This window comes from Drosophila santomea, chromosome 3L, assembly GCF_016746245.2.
Source record: "Drosophila santomea strain STO CAGO 1482 chromosome 3L, Prin_Dsan_1.1, whole genome shotgun sequence".
Taxonomy (NCBI): Eukaryota; Metazoa; Arthropoda; class Insecta; order Diptera; family Drosophilidae; genus Drosophila; species Drosophila santomea.
The window spans coordinates 7,412,816-7,429,936 of NC_053018.2; the positions used below are offsets into that span (position 1 = coordinate 7,412,816).

At 47.0% G+C, this 17,121-nt stretch overlaps 1 protein-coding gene across 4 annotated transcripts; it reads right to left on the minus strand.

The window, feature by feature from the left end:
* Positions 1-1,357: 1,357 nt before the first annotated feature.
* Positions 1,358-16,117, minus strand: LOC120450331 (protein split ends). 4 transcript variants are annotated; one of them, XM_039633297.2, is made up of 10 exons: positions 15,976-16,117; positions 14,850-14,983; positions 14,563-14,651; positions 13,804-14,495; positions 13,480-13,698; positions 11,526-12,737; positions 10,390-10,974; positions 10,208-10,332; positions 5,951-10,147; positions 1,358-5,892 (listed from the first exon to the last, which is right to left on the minus strand). In XM_039633297.2, the coding sequence occupies exons 2-10, from the start codon at positions 14,875-14,877 to the stop codon at positions 3,266-3,268; spliced, it is 9,774 nt and encodes a 3,257-aa protein (XP_039489231.1). In that variant the 5' UTR covers positions 14,878-14,983; positions 15,976-16,117; the 3' UTR covers positions 1,358-3,265. The 4 variants fall into 4 exon arrangements, 2 of the variants coding, with proteins under 2 accessions (XP_039489231.1, XP_039489232.1); XM_039633298.1 differs by having other exon boundaries at positions 1,359-5,892; positions 10,390-10,527; XR_005616265.1 differs by lacking the exons at positions 1,358-5,892; positions 5,951-10,147; positions 10,208-10,332; positions 10,390-10,974 and having other exon boundaries at positions 12,536-12,641; positions 12,712-12,737; positions 13,118-13,698.
* Between the last annotated feature and the right edge of the window lie 1,004 nt (positions 16,118-17,121).

Genomic DNA, 17,121 nt, shown 5'->3' on the forward strand with positions numbered 1-17,121 from the left:
CTTGCCGGCAGGTGAAAATCGCTGCGTGACTAAACACAATGACGGCCCATGTACGGATTGTACAGATTATACAGATGGCCACGCCTCTTTTTGACCAATTAGAATATCCCTCAATACTCAATACCCAGAGTATCTGAAATTCTCAGGTTAATCGGCAAAGGCAGAGCTCAGTGATTGCGTGTCAATAACATCGAAAGAATTTCGCGCAAAAATTTATAACAATCGTTACGCAACTGCCGGCGTTTAATTAACAAATTGCAATTTAAATATTCTCGAATTTATTATGCACGCTTGCATTTCATTATAATTCGAAATGTTTGAGCGCGCCGGTTTGACTCGAATATTTGAATATTCTCATACATTTTCAAACGGCTTCGATTGCTGCTGGTGAATAAACCAATTAACATGCACAATAATTATTATAAGTAACAATCAAAAACAACTGGTTCTAACCGGATGAAAATTTCGCCTACCACCGGCAAACCAAACAAGTGCTGCAAATCATTAATCACAAGAACGTTATAGAATGTTATATATAGTAACGTGACTCAAAGGCTATCTGTGATATAGATTACGACGTCTTAATGGGTGTTGAAAACCAATGTAAGTCCGCTAATTGCCGGATAAACCCCAGGCGACCAAGAAGAGGGCATTGGATCAGGTAGCGTTAGTCACGCACCATGTTTTGGGTTAAGATTTTTAAATATACTATATATATTTAATTAGCAGCTTGTGCGCGGGGTAATTGGGTGTTTTTCCTTAACCTGCTTTGCAACACGTCATCTACCGGAATTTTGACCTCTCACCCAGGGGAATGTGCCCTGTGCTCGAGATGTCAAGATTCCCGGCATAACCACCTCCTCCTCCTCCGCCGACACATGTCCCACTCACTGCTGCACTCCATGGCACTCGAAGATAATGCTGTAATCGCTGCGGCGCTGATAATTAAATCTGATCACTTGCTCTCAGCAATTCCATTCGAAAGTTTTCGTAAAATGGCACAGTGCATTAGCAACACGCTTCCCGACTTCGTGTCGTTCTAGGAGCCCCTGCACGCAGATGATCGATGGAGCTATAGCATATATCATATAGCATATAGCCGCTCGATCGGCAATCAAGCTGGCACAGCTGTCTGCAATTGCTGGCTGGGAATTGGAAACTGGGAACACCAGAACGCCAGAACACCAGAACACACCAGCTGGTGAAGGGCAGCAGTAGTGGCTGCAATCCGGACTGCAATTGTATGCAAATGAACGCGTGCCGTGTCGAGAGCCTCAAATTGCATAATAATTGCTCGGCGAAATTATCAACTTGATTTGAAACATGGGTTCTTTTGGATTTTTGTCTTCTTTTTTTTTGTGTACAATATGCAATAGAATTCTTTATTGTAATTTACTCTTGTTGCTGCTTGTTGCCTATACATACAGATTTATGTATAATGTGCACTGGCTGCACTTACTGCATATAATATATATGTTTGTATATATATAATTTATGTATACATATTCATTATTAATATAATATTTAGCTTGTGGTTCTTTAAATATGTTTGTTGCTGCTCTTTTATGCTCTAGGTACCGTCTCTTCGCAATTTCGCAACGCATCGCATCGCATCGCTTCACTTTCATTTGTGTTCTATCAACTATGTTATCGTAGGGAAATTAATTAAAATGTACGTTTGCAAAACGAAAGCTTTAACAACTTAATTAAATACGGTTTCTTGTGTTTATTGTTTTCACTATTTAATATATATATCCATTAATAATATTATGGGCGCTCGGTTAATGCGTTTCTTTCTCGATTCATCGGCTCCGTTCGCCTTCAATAGCGACTAAGACACTTTTTCATTCATATTTCATAAATTTCAATTGTTTTGCTTTTCGTCAAATCTCTATCGATTTTTACATGGTTTAAACTTTAAACTTTAAAGCTACAATATGAGATGCGTAAAAACGAGAAGAGTTTTTACTTGTCTGTATTCCCTCTTGTATGTACACCAAATGGATTTTCGATTTTCATTATGAAAGTTGGGAAGTTGGAAAGTTGGGAGGGGATGAGGGTCTGAGGCGGAATGTTGCACATATGTGAGCTGTTTTGGGTTTACAATGGTTTTATTTGAATTGATGGGACGCTTACTATTTAAACCGAATTTTTACTTAGCATATTTAACAAAAATTTATACATCTGCTTGGCGTTCTATAAACTAAAAGTATGTACCTCACTTAGATTTCGTATCTAGCTTTAGTTGTGTGTTGCGAATCTCTTTGTTTAGTTGGATTAATAAATATTTCAACAAATCGCCCGCAGCACGAATCGATAATAGTTATAATAGTCGTAGTACATAATCAATAGTAATAAAACTAATAATCGTAGTTAATTTACACGAGTTCTATAGTTACGAGTTAGGTTCGGAAAAAAACTAAAATCTAATTATAGTCAGGGGGAGCTTTAGAGTAATTCTTTGAATTTTTTGCATTATTTCTCTTTCGCTTTTCTGCTTAGTTTCCTTTGTTAAGCATTTAAAACAAATTAAGTTCAATTAAATTAGATTAGAGGCCTAATTAGCTAAAGCTATTAAAATTAATTGTCATTAACAAAAGGCTTAAAACCTACAGACTACTGAAAGTTTACAAACTAAAGACCAACAAACTTGCTCTTTAGGCGTGGCCAAAGTCCAGGGCGCAACTGCAGTCAAAAAGGAAACATTGCACAAATGAAAATGTTCATAGAATACAAAAATGAGTCAGAGGATGGGGGCAGTGAAATTCGAGTCTCCAAAATGAATATCAAATATCAGTACAAAACAAAGACACCTCAAAAAGTCCACCTACTTCTACACATAACACAAACTTTGCTTCTTGCAGGAAAACAAGATGGTTATCTTTTTCGTTCACGAAACTAAATATTAGATTTTAGAATGCCAAACATTTTGCCAAAATAGTTTTTCTTATTACACGATTTCTATGCTTTTTTGAGCATAAATAAAAAATATACAATATAAAAAGCGAGTTTTAAAAAATAAAAGACCTACTGTTATTTCTCCATATAAGCTCGAAAACGAAACGAAAACTCTGTGGTTTGTTAACCTTTTTGGAACCAATTAGCATGTGGATTTGAAACCTTTCTAAACCTGCCCACTCTTTCGATCTCATCGCTGTGTAGCTGCTGTCGAGGATGAAGCTGCTGCTGGTCCCGATGCTGTTCCAGTTGCCGCCCCCGTCAGGTCGTCTCCTTGGAGATCCACGTTGGCGGCACTGGCGTACTGCTAAAACCATGACTGCCGGTTGATGTCATACGGCTTTGGCATGCCCAGTGCAGCGCGTTGATAGGCGGATGGAGGCGGCGGCGGTTGACCATATCCGGCTGCTGCCGCCGCCGCTGCCGGTCCGCCCAGCAGACTCTGGTTGAAGATCATTCGCGTGTGGAAGTCATCGCGCCTTAGGTACTGCTGGTACAACTGCGAGTTGGGATCCGCAAACGGATATGCAGCTGCAGCAGCCGCTGCCCGCGAGGATGGATGTGCCGCCGCCAGGAAGGGATACGATCCGGCTGCCGTGTTCAACGGATTTTGACCCTTGTCCGCCGCATTTCCAGACGGATTCGCAGCTGTGCCACTGTGTGCCGGCGCCGGTGGCATGTAGTAGGGATTGGGAGCATCTCTAAATTGATCCAAATAGCTGCTAGCTGCAGCTGCCTGGTCTCCGTACAAGCCCAGCGTTCCTGGTGTGGGCGCAAAATTGAAGGCACTTCCGGGCACCATTCCACCTGTCGATGTTTTCAGGGAAATGGCTGCCGCATCGGCCGCCGTCTGATTGCTGGTGGAACCACTGTTTACCGGCGTAGCTGCTGAACCGCCAACGGGCGAGGATACGCCTCCGGATTTTAGACCCGCATACAACTGGAAGCCTTGTTGCAGCGCCTGCGCATGCGCCTGCAGCTGATTATTGGTGGCAGCGGCCGCGGAAGCCACTGATTGCGGCATATTGTACTGCGGCATGGCTTGGTGCTGCTGTTGCTGGGCGGCCACCTGTTGATGTTGCTGCTGCTGGGCTGAGACTTGTTGCTGCTGATGCTGCTGCTGCTGGGCGGCCACCTGTTGCTGCTGTTGCGCCTGTTGCTGCTGCTGCTGTTGCTGTTGCTGCTGCTGTTGTTGCTGCTGCTTGGCAGCTGCAGCCGCAGCTTCGGCCGCAATGGTAGCTGCCTTCTTCTTCCGCCCCCTTTTCGCTGGCGCTTTGACTTCGGCTGGCGGAACAGCAGGAGCTTGTTGTTGTTGTGGCTGCTGCTGTTGCTGGTGAGCGGGATTGTTGTTGCCGGGAACATAATTACCCGGCAGTTGCTGCGCCGGATTGCCATAAGCCGAAGCCGCAGAGCTGGAAGCGCTATACATATGTGCTGCCGGCGGTATGGCCTTGTCGAAATAGTTTCCGGCATAGCCCAACATCGATTGCATCAAAGGATTGCTGTAGGTTTGGGGAGGCGGTGGCGTTGGCTTGTTGTAGGCGGCCAGGTGATGCGTCTGGCTGAGATGATGCTGGTGCGCCGTAGAGGGTAGATTCATCATGTTGCTGCTCGTTTCGCTTACCGCAGCAGCAACTGTTGATTGAGCTGCGGTTGGTTTGTCAGGCACTGCAGTTGCCTGTTGCTGTGCGGTGTAATTATGGTTGAGTTGTGTCTGCTGTTGCTGGTAGTTGAGTTGTTGCGGCTGTTGCTGTTGTTGCTGCTGCGGCAATTTTTGCGCCTGAGTTTGCTGCTGCTGCTGCTGGTAGTTTTGACTGAGCGCCGTCTGAAGCTGAGTAAGATGTGGCTGCGATTGCTGGGACTGCTGCTGCGGTTGTTGCTGCGTTTGTTGGCTCGCCTGTTGCTTGTTAGTTGCCACCTGTGGTGACTGCTGTTGCTGTTGCTGCTGCAGCTGACAACTATTGTCCTTTGCAAAGTCCTTGGGGAATCCCATGGCCGCCGCTCGGTTATACATCTCAAATGCTTTATCAGGCGCAATGTTGCCAATAGGTTTGCCAAATGCCATAGAGCCCAGGAAACTATTAAACATTTGCTCGTGCTTGTTAAGCATGGATGGCGTCTGGTTTTGGGCTGGTTGCTGCTGTTGTTGCTGCAGCGCAGGAGTCTCTTCTCTTTTCTGCATTTTATTGGCCGCATTTCCACTGTAATCCATACCAATATCCTCTCCGGGTCGCTTTAGGGGATTTATTAAGGTATCCGTTTTGGGTGGCTGCTGCATTTGATGCTGCATAAATGTGGCCATATCACTACCATAAGTTGGAGGCGCAATTTTCTGCTGCTGTTGCTGTTGCACGGCGTCTGCTGCAGCTGCAGCATTGGCAGCGGCATTAGTAGACTGATATTGCGCATAGGTTGGATATTTCGGCTTGTGTTGCTGCTGATGGCCCAGCCCCTGTTGCTGAGGTGCCTGCAACTGTTGCTGCTGTTGCTGTTGTTGCTGTTGCTGGGATCCTTGCAACTGCTGCTGTTGAGGTGCTGCTTGTAGCTGCTGCTGTTGTTGAGGTGTCGCTTGTAGTTGCTGTTGGGGTGTTGCTTGTAGTTGCTGTTGCTGTTGCTGCTGAGGTGTTGACTGCAACTGCTGCTGCGCAGCTTGCATTTGTGGCTGCTGTTGTAGCTGTACAGCTTGCTGCTGTTGCTGCTGTTGCTGCTGCTGCTGTTGTTGCTGTGCCGCCTGATTTACAGTATTCGTAATACTGGGGGGCAGCAAGCTACGATTTAGACTCCAGTCATTGTTAGGCTTTGTTATGGAAGCAGTTGAGGACGCAGCGGTCGGCAGAGGATTGATCAAAGTGGCTGGGTTATACAAGGATCGCTGTTGTTGCTGAAGCTGCTGGTAGCTATCGTGAGGGGGCGCATAACCATTGTTGCCCAGAGCTGGAATAAAGAAATGTATTAGGAAATGCTGGCAATAGTTAATCAAATCAATGCATACCTGTTGTTGCCTGAGCACCTGTGGTTGGTTGAACTGGCGGTACCACCGGCGGCTGCACCTGTTGCTGCGGCTGCTGATAAGGTGATAACACGGGCTGCTGATACGGCGAGTGCTGCTGTTCCGCCGGCGACTGAGCCAACGGTGTGGGCGGTTGCGTTGCTGCCGAGGACGCCGGCGATTCCACACTGTGCATAGGACTGAGTGCCTGCTGATGGGCTGCCGGACTGTGCGAAGGCTGCGAGGATTGCTGTTGCTGCTGCGCCGCGGGTGGATGATATGGTGAGTGCTGCTGCTGGTGGTACGGCGACTGGCCATGATATGGCGACGGGTGTGTCGATTGCGACTGCTGCGGGGTGGTGTACGGAGAACTTTGGGGTTGCTGGTACGGCGAATGTGGGTTGGGTGTGCTCGGACTCATGGAAGAGTTGTAGTCTGATTCCTGGGAGCGCGGCTGCTTGTATTGGTCATAAATCGGAAGCGGGGATGTGGAAGAATACGCTGGAGTCTTAGAAGCCTCAGAACCCGAAGGATTGTAGCTGTTTCCTCCTCCGTAAGGGGACGTTCCACTCATATCCGGAGTGGATACATTAGGCGACGAGGCGGAGGAGTAGATATGCTGTGAGTACTGCGGATACGGCGAGTTCATCTCTCTGGGACTGCAGCTCTTGTCCGGACTGCTCTTGGTCGTGGTGTCCTGATAAAAGCCCACTTTGATAGCCCCATTTAGAGGATAAGGTGATGCTGGTTTACCCATATCGTCATTTGGCTTCGGAGAAACCATAATGGGGGATGCGCCAATGGGTGAGGCACCGATCGGCGAGGTATAAGAACCAGCGGCATAGGATGCATAACGCTCATCGATGGCGATTCTAGGGGAATCTGGATCCTGGCTAAAGGAACTTCTCTCTGAATTCGTGCTGCCAGTGCTTGGTTTCCTCTGGCGCAGTACTGTTGGTAGGCAGAAGTTGTCCCCAGCTGGCGAGTGAGCTGGTGGATCCACCTTGGAATCGCCTTGAAGATCTTGGGCTGGCGTCTGCTGCTTTTCCTCCTCCTCGGACTTCTTGCTAACCTTTGGGCCACCGAAAGCTTTCAGCCAGGCGCTGAGATTGGGCTTCTCCTTCTGACTGGCCTCCGATTTCGATGGCTCTGTGGATTTGCCTATTTTACTGAGTTCAAGAAGGGCTTCAAATGGCTTTGGTGGTGCCTCTGTGTTCGGTGTTGTAGGCGTGGAAACATTCTCCGGTTTGATTTCCTCAGTTGGACTATCGTCTTCCGTCGCGTCCTTTTTCCCAGACATTTCCTCAAGAGATTTGCCCAACGTAAAGTCCTGTGTCTTTAAAACAGTACCCAAACTTAGTTTTGGGGCTCCCTCGCATGTTTCCGTGATAAGAGCATTCTTCAGCTCCTTAACCTTGGTGGCCACTGGATTTACACCTGCGTGCGAATCTCCGCCCTCCTCAGTTGATTTTACGGCGACTACATTCTGCAGGAGATTTCCCTTCGCTTTGCCTGGCTGAAGCCTATCGATGGTTCTCATAACATTCGCCTTGGCTTTCACCTGCTGCGCTTGGGCAGCTTGAGCCGCCTGCTTTTCTTTCAGGGACTTGCGCTTGGCCTCCTTCGCCAGCTGCTGTTTAACTTGAGGTGGCGGAGGTGGATTGAGAATCAGCTGCGTGGTGCTGGGCTCTTTTGGTTTGGGAATTGGAAGCAGTGGCGGAGGCGCGGGCGTTGGCGTGGGAGTAACCGCCACGGGTAATGGAGTGGGCATCGAGTTGTTGGAGCAATTTGAACTGGAAGCCGCAGTGGCGGATGTGCTTCCAATGGAATTCCCTGAGTGCATTGAATGCGGAGGAGTACCACAGCTGCTGCTCACACTGCTCGGAGTTGGAGCCACCGACTCCGATTCCGATTTGCTAGCAGCCTCTTTTGGTTCGCTCACCAGTTCGTTGAGTGCCTCAGCCAATTTAGTTGGTACCAATTCCGCTTTTGGAGCCGCCAATGCCACTGGTCGTCGAAAATCGGCCGCATCCAGTTTGCTACCGATTCCCGAGTCGAAATCATCCAGAAGATTGTATCGCGATGGTGAATTACTGGCCGAACTGAACTCCGTGAAGCGGGGCGTGTGCTCCAGCCAGCGATTTATGTCCTTGAGGGTCTGTTCTGTTTCCACATCCAATGCTTCAAGGTTTGTGTTATTGTTGGTCTGCGGTTGTCCCGCTTTTTGGGCTGCCTTTTTGCTGGACGTCTTCTTTCCCGATCCCTTTTCATTTGGTTTATCGGCAGGTTTCGGAGGCGGCGGCATTTGTTTGTCGGGTCTTTTCTTGGGCTCCTTTTTAGCTGGTGCTTCCTTCACCTTACCGGCCGCTGATGTGGGTGTGGGAGTTGGAGCTGGAGGTTCCTTGATAGTTTCCAAAGCTGATGCCGGTACGGGGGATTTTTCTCTTGGCGGCTTTTCCACTACTTTTTGTGGCTCCTCCCTTTTCTTTGTCTTTTCGGAGTGTTTCTCGGTTTCGGCCTTTAAAGCTTTCTCAGTTTTATCCGCTTTATCCGACTCCTTTGTGCGCTTTTGGTCTTTGCTTTTCCGTCCGCGCTTGTGTTCCACAGCATCAGGCGACTTTTCTCGCTTCGCAGAAGCTTTTTTGTTCTCCCTATTGCCTTTAGTGCTCGCTGACTTGGAATCGTCGGAGGGTGCTACCGAGTTGGATGCACTGGAACCGCTGAGGGCGGCACGACTACGTCGGTACTTGATCACATCGTACTTGTCCATGAAGGGCAACAGCATCTCCAGTTCGGCCTGCTCTGCTGCGGCTGCTGCCGCGGCCGCTGAAAGTGGGGATTCGTCTTTACTTTTCTTATGCTTGGCGCTGCGGGATTTGTCCTTTTCTTTGTCTTTTTCCTTGTCCCTATCTCGGTCCTTATCCCTGCCTTTCTTTTCTTTTTCCTTTTTTGAGCTTTCCCCCTTCTTTCCCTTCTTCGCCACCGGCGGACGCTCTTCAGAGCTGGCCCTACTGTTGCTTAAGGATTTAAAGTCGCCGTCAGACTCTCGGGAAGATCGCTCCTCATCCGCTTCATCCTGGTGCCGGGCACTCAGTTTTGTGGTTTCCGCGGATGGAACCTTTTTTACGGTGGTCAGCAGCTCGGAGAGATCATCGTTAAGGGCACTTTTTGAGTATTTCTTGTGGAGATCAACCTTGAAGGGTGACATGCTTCGCGACCGCGAGCTATCCTCATCTTCGTCCTCATCCGGGGGCGGATCATCCCCGTCTTCTTCCAGCTCGGCGGCGGAATCGGCTAGAGCGGCAGCTGCAGTTGGTGGCAGCTGCTTCTTAACATCCACATCGGATTGGTCGCTTTCCAGGGAGTCGTCCTTGGCCTTGCGACCTCCTTTGCCCTTGCCTTTCACTTGCCGCTTGACGGGAGTGGGCATCTTTACTTTGGATTCAGCGGGTACAGATTTCTTCTTTTGTGCCGCTATCGTGCGAGCTGTGGGTTTAACCAGAGATTTGGTTTTGGCCAACGAAATGTGGTCATCATCGCTGTAATCCTCGCTCTCGCGACTGTCGCTCGGATCCGACTCAGGATCCGAATCGGCCGAAGACTTCTTGGCCCCCTTTTTGGTCTTTTTGCTGGATTTGGACGCGGCTTTATCGCTTTTAGTTTTTCGTCCTCGCTTGTTTGAAGAAGTTTCCTTTTCCTTCTCCTTCTCCTTTTCTTTGTCTTTTTCCTTATCCTTCTCCTTTTCCTTATCCTTATCCTTATCTTTTTCCTTTTCCTTTCCTAGCTTGCTTGTTTTGCTCTTCTTGCTTGTTGGCGCAGGAGGTGGAAGTGGTGGTGTTGGTTCCCTTTCCGTCTCCATATCTTCATCATCCGTTTCCACATCCGCCTTGCTCTTGGTCTTCTTTTTACGTCTTTTGTCTTTCTCCTTACGCTTGCGCTTCTGGGCTTTTTGAGGTACCTCCGCTTCGATTTCGCTGAGATCCTCCTCGGCGCTGCTCTCCGGCCGACCTGGCGCATCCTTCTCCGTTTCCTCCTTCGCCTTCTTGCTGAAATACTTCTCGCGAAACACGTTCATCTTGGAGTCAGCGGCGGGATAGCTCAGATTGGGATCATCATCCTCGTCGTCGGAGAGATTATCAAAGTACTTTTTGGTGGCCTTCTCGAAAGCATCCTGCAGATTGTTAACCATCTCTGTGTATTCTGCGAAAGTATAGAAGTATATTAGATTTTGTATTCATGTATATTAAAGTGGAATAGTACCATTGTTGTGCCCATTGTACAATCTGCAGTTGTTGACAATCAAGCGAAAGTCGTTGCGGAATTCACTGAATTTGTGATACTCCCCACTGTCCAGTTTGTCCTCCATTTTCAGCAGGTCCATGGGTCTGGAAAGGGGATTTAAGGATTTAACTTTGAAATAGGTTTTGGGTAAGTGTACAGACCTCCTGATGATGGAGTAGTAGCGCGGTGCTATATCCTCCTCAACGGGATCCACAAATGGCCAGGCATCGCGATGGTTCTTCACGTAGACGAGCACCTTGTGCATCCCGATTTGCAGGACCTCCTCCGTTTCGGTGAAGCTAAGAATATTCGCATGATTGGAGGAGTTGTACGTTGAATTGTTGTTTGTGTTTACTGGGTGGAGTTGTGATGTGCTTGTTGCGTTTGTTGTGTGATTATTGTTGTTGTTGTTGTTGTGGGCAAGGGAGTGGTGCGATTTGGTTTTATGTTTGTTACTGTGATTATTAGTGGTATGGTGATGATGATGATGGTGGGTGTGGTGTGAGTGTGAATGTGAGTGGGTGTGGGAGTTTTGGTGGTTCTGATTATTTTGAATATGATTATGATTCGAATTGTTATGATATCCCTGCGACGTTGTCGTTGTTGCTGTTGTTGTAGCCGATGTCGTCGTTGGATGGCTGTTGTTGTTGTTGTTGTGACTGTGGTGCGACGCGTGCTTATGGTTGTTGTTGTTGTTAAGGCTGCTGTTGTTGTTGGTGGTGCTACGGTTGCTACTATTTACATGGCTACATTTTATCGGGGTTTTGGGTTTTTGATGAACAACAGTCGAAATGTTTTTTTTTCGTTTGTTTTTTGCGGGTGGGTACAAAAGTTTACAATAACAATGATAAATATGTTAATCAATTGATCATATTATATACAATTTGATGGGTGAGTGGATGTAATGAGCCGACAACATGCAATGCCTTATAGTTAGGAACGAAACAGAAGAACTTAAGAACGGATTGTGAAAATGTACAATCAAGGAAGGAGAAGTTGTTACAGAAAAGGAACCAAGACCGCAGCATAGGGCCCAAACTCAATAATCAAAATCAACAACAATACCAGAGTTGAGCATCATGAAAGCTTATGCATAATATATGAAATTACACCTTGATCAAGTATTTACTTTCTTGGAGATTTAATTTTTGCTTAAACAAGATGTAAGTCTATGACATGATGCCCACACTTCCAACCGCAAGCAGAAGCATAAGGAATGATTAAAGAATGTGCCAAGAGCAAACGGATAGTACGATTGTGTTGTGTCTGGGGATCGAAACTGTCCACCCTCACTTACTCATCGCCACTCTTGTCCGAGTAGGCACCGCTGATGCGCTCCGCCTTGCTGGAGGACGATGACGCCGATGAGCCCGCTGCCGACTTCTTGGACTTGCCCGTCTCCGTCTTGCTCAAGTTGCGATCCGCCTTGTCGGCCACTTTGCTGGTGCTGCTGCTCCCTGTGCTGTTGAGCACGGCCTTCTGCTTCTTGGAACGCGCAGTACTGGCTGTTGTGGTGGTGCCGCTGTGGCTGCTGCTACTGCTGCTCGTCGGCTCCTGGGATTGCTGCTGCTGTTGCTGGGCGCTTCCTCCCGGTATGAAGATGTTTCCAGTCAGCGAACTGAGCGAGTTGTTCGTCTGCCTGCCAGGCAACTTCACATTTGCCGCTGGCGCCATTGAAGAAGTTACTGCTGGTGGCTGTGCTACCACTACTGCCGGCTGCTCAACCTGCTCGTCCTGCTCGGCTTCGCTCTCATGTGCCACCGGCGAGGGCAGACTTAGATCGGCAATACTTGTGGCCACCGCAATGGCCGCCGAATTGGTGTCCAGCAGTTGTAGCTGCCTACAAAAGTTCTCCTTGTCCTCGGGACTTAGAGAAGTGCTGGGCTCGGCAGTCTCTGCCTGCTGATGATGTTGCTGTTGACCACTACGTCTTCGCTTTGGCTGGACACTGTTGTTGCTGCTGGTGCTATTGGTGTTGCTGTTGCTATTGCTGTTGCTGTTGTGGTTATTGTTGTCGTCCTCGCCTTCGTCTGCCTCTGAAGCATGCTTGTGTCGCCGCCGATGATGATGATGATGATGCTCGCGATCCCGTTCACGATCTTTATCACGATGATGTCGCTTCTTCTGCTTCTTGCCCGACTTTTTCTTCTTGTGGTGATGATGATGGTGGTGGTGACTACTCTTGCTCTTCAATTCCGCCGGCGTTTGCGATTTCGGCGCTTCTGGAGAGCGAAAATCGTCACCAGTTGCTGAGACTGCTAATAATTCCTCTGGTTCTTGCCGCTGCTCCTCTTCGGGCGGCTGCTCCTCTGGTTGCTGCTGCTGTTCTGGCTGATCTGACTGCTGCTCCGCGTCGAGGGCCTCGTCGTCGTCGTCGTCTTCGTCGTTTTCTGGCGAGAGGCAGAAGGTTTCCCTGTGGCACAGAAATTCGCTCGAATTAGTTGTGGTTGTTCGTCTCAGGGAGCTTGCGTAGGTTGAAATACCACTAGCTGTCGACGTAGACTGGGATCTAAAATACAAGCAGATAGAAAAAACAAATTAATTAAATGAATTAATAAGCTTTCCTTATGATTTTCGAAAAATAAATTTCCATTTTAGGATATGATAATGTATCACTAAAACCGTTTTCAATGCGTTTTAATATTAGAATATTATTTAAAATGTTTCAATTAGAAGCCAACGTTGCAAATTCATTTTGATGAATTAATATTAATATTAAATCAGCGTTTTTGAGATACGAGAAATTTATGACAAGATGTTACTTGATACGAATCTGTCAATGTCTGTGTCTCGTGAATGGGATGAAAGTGAGAAGTTCTCTTTTAAATAAACTTAAACCATAAGATAATGCATATATCGAATAGAAATAGATTTAAAAAGCATGCTTACAGATTGTTTTTGAAAACGAAATCCAACCAATTCTTCCATATACAAAATTAAATGATGGGCAAAACTCAAATTAAGTGCTGATCCTCGTTCCGTCTATGCTGATCCTGGATTTATCGTCGATGTTGATGATGGCGATTTGGTTTCTCAACTGCAGCAACACAAATTGTAAGCGAAGAGTATTTTGGCTCAACAAATTATAAATGTACGGCAACTCAAAAGATCAATTGAAAACATAAATCAAAGATGCTTTTGGTATGCAAGTGAGTTTAATGTATCTGTTTTGTTTCTGCTTCCTGTTCTGTGAGTAGGATGGATGTGGCCGTCGCTTGCGCCAGCCTTCTTAGGAACATTGGCGTGCTAACCGTCTGCGTGTGCGCTGCTGCGATTGCTGCTGTTGATGCTGTTGCTGCTGCTGCTGCTGTTGTTGCTGCTGCTGCTGTTGCTGCGGCGGTGCCAACCAGTGCGCGTTTTGCCGCTCCTGGTAGAGATTCTCCCGCTCACGACGCTGACGCTCCTCCTCCTGGCGCGCCTTCAACTCCGCAATATTGCGAATGCGACTGGAGTTGCGCACTTGCAAGAGTCTGGTTAAGTAAAATATTATTTCATTAGCAATGTCACTTCACAAAATGTGTCGAGTATCTTTTGGAGTAATGTAAACTGGATAAAGGTAAAGGTATTTCACTCACTTCCTACGCCTCAAACGCTCACGCTCGCGGAAAAGCTGCGGTAGCTTTGGCAGAAAGTTGTCATCGAGTATGTGAAAGAGTTCGCGCTCCTTGGCGTTCGTCGATGTCTTAAACTTGGCGGCCAAGTTTTGCCAGTCCTCTTCGGTGAAGCAGATGACTTGCCAAACTGTGCCGTTGCTGCCGATGCCCTTGCTATTGGATGCTCCGCCAGTTGAGGCTCCGGCGCACCCTGATCCCGAACCGGACGAACCCGAACTGGAGGCGGCCGCTCCACCGGTGGCCTTGTCCTCCCGATAGAGTCGCGTGCCGTAGAAGTACCAGTAGCCGGAGTTCTTAGCGTCGTAGCCCAGGGGCTCCACGCGCAGACTGTCCGCCTCTAGATTGCTGAGGATGACCTGCACATCGGCGGAGTCCAGGCGAAAGTGGCACAGATCGTGCAGGATGTGCAGGCGCTTGCGCACGGGCAGCGACTGGAAGTCAATGTCCGTGTCAAAGTGGTTCTCGGTCTGGTGCAGGCGACACTGTTGGCGCAGGAAGCGACGCAAGAACATCTGATAGTTGCTGTGTGTGATTTCCTTGGCTACCGACTGTAGCGCATCGCAGCCCTTGAGCAGGCGCACAATTAACTCGGGCACTAAGGCGACCTGATCCTCATCGCTGGTACCATCGGAGAGCAGCGCCGATTCGAGGTCCTGCGCGATTATAAGATTGCGTTTTATACGATTGATTCAATTCAGAATGCGTTAATCAGATACTCACCTCGATGTCGATGTCGGGCAGATCAAAGGCGGAACTAAACAATGAACAGAAATGCGAAATACACGGTATCTCCCACCATGATTGAATGTCTGCGAAAAGAAGAACATCGTATTGCTTGCAGATGGGTACTAAATTATTTTGTTTAAACAAGCACGAAATCGGATTTTATTTGAAGTTTTTTATTTAAGTAAAACTTAAGGAGACTTCTTATAAGTGGAAAATCGATTTTAGTTAATTTTACATTGATTTTGTTAAGTAAGAACTGTTTTGATAGAACTATAGCTCACCTAATAGACCAATGAAAGTAGAAACCATTTATGTATGCTTGCTTATTGGAAACGTTGCTCCTCTGCGGGATTTTAGAGATGTGACTAAAAACTATTCCTGGGCCTCTTTGGTAGCTCTCAGCGTGGAAGTCGGGCTGCATATATTGTATATATAACGAATGTGGTCAGGCGTTAACGAATTAGGCTCAAATTACACGACCGAAAGTCAAAAGGCGGCAAAAAGAGCGAGCGAAGAAATTCAACAAAAAAAAATACAAAATGTGTGCAACATGTGTGTGTGTGAGTGTTCGGACATTTGGCGGCGATATATACACAAACATCTGGCTTTATCACTTATCAAACATTCCGATGCACGCAAGAGGTTGGACAGCGCAGGGGAGAGGGTGGGGGGTGGGTCGAGTGGGTGGACGGTAGGTCAAAAGAAAGTACACGAGCACCCCTTTCGCGCGCTTATTTTCACGAAGAGAAAATCAAAACAGACAGCCGACAAACGGCACAGGCGTGCGCCAGAGCGGGATGGCATTAGTGCATTTGAGCCAATAGCCGAACCACTCCGTTTTTCACGTTTGCCTGCCATCTCGCTCCCGCGAATGGGCACTACTATTTTGACTACACTGCACTCGATTATTTTGCAATTATAATGTGCAATTTACACGGCTCTTGGGCAGTTGGATTTTTTCCGCTTTTCGAAATAATCGCACGCGATGAAAGGTTATGGTGCCCAGATTTAGTTGGCGAGCATAGCCGTTTATTAAACTACCAATTTTGTGGAGCATGCGCGCGGCGGCTGACGACCGACGGCTTTTCTCCGCCTCCGTTTTTTGCCTGCTGGCCAGTGTGTATTTATTTTTATTAATACACGTATATATATTTTTCAGTTACGTGCGAAAGTGTCATTTAACTTTAGAGACGCCCATTTCCCAGCGCATCTTCCTTTCTTTCTGCTTTCCCCCCTCAATTTCTTTTTTACACACACGCACGCATACACTCAGATGCCAGGGCACACACACACACAGTCACACGAAGAGGGGCTCCATCTGCCATAAAATATTATTAATTATTTCACAACAACAGCAGCACGCAATAAACAATCCGCTGCGATCGATTGATTGATCAGCATGCTAACCCGTTTCGATCCCGTTAATCTGGCTTGCTGCGCAGACAATATGCGATTCGCGTTTTTTGCGCTCCTGGTTAATTTTATTTTCTTCAGCGAGCAGCAAACGCGGCGAAGAAATTATCGAGGTTTTCGATAACTAGTGGTGGCCTCTAATTCGTCAACACGCCTGGCATCGATGGTTCTCTTGAGATGAGTCACTCGGAGGCTAATTTGTCCTAAGCGATAGTTGTAGAAGGATAATTCAGAAAGGAATTAAAACATTAACTGTTAAGCATCAAAATTCTTTAATTCACATCAAAATTATGCATTATTTTGTTTCAAATGTGTTATTATGTTTTACACATATTTTTATTAAAATTTTTTAAGTTTATACAACATATTTTTAGTGCAATTTTTTCCAAAATCAGACAAATTAAGATATTTTAAATATACTCAAATTTCTATATAAACCCAATACTGTAGATATGAAGAGTATTTTATAACACACAAAACAATAAATTGATAAATTGGATTAGGATGTCTGTAGTAAATTTTAATGCGTTCCCTCCCAATTTACAACATTTCGCGCTTCTATCGATACACCGATTTCCATCTTCCATTCGCTTTGCGCTTGCCATTCGCCTCTCCACTACTTCTCCACCCATTACTATTCTCTCTTTTTTTCCTGCCTTCCCACCCCTTCCTTCGCGCGAGCAGCTGTGAGTCTAACCTAACTTTTTGGCCTGCTAACTACATGGCGGCGTGCATGTGTGTGTTGTTGCTTCACACGCACGAGTGCGGGTGTGTGTGTGACCGTCCCCATGTAGGTCGCCATGTAGGTTCTAAAGTAACTACATGGAATAAATCGCGGGTTGGGGAGCCATCAATTAAAGATTAACCAAAATTATGCAAAACCATTCAAAGTGGCTGTTCAAGTTGAGCGCGCATGCAATATTTTTAAAAGTCTGCAAACTATTGTAGGCATATTTCTGTTGAAATTGCACTCTGTTCATGAACGTGCCTCGGGGAGTCCCACCATGTAGATGCCATCTACATGGCGATTCTAGCCTACATGGCGAGACATGCGAAACTGGTTTGGGCAAGGGCGACCACGAAATTCGTTGTAAAATAAAGTGGTGCAGGAAAAAACTCCCCTAGAACCAACAAGTAGGC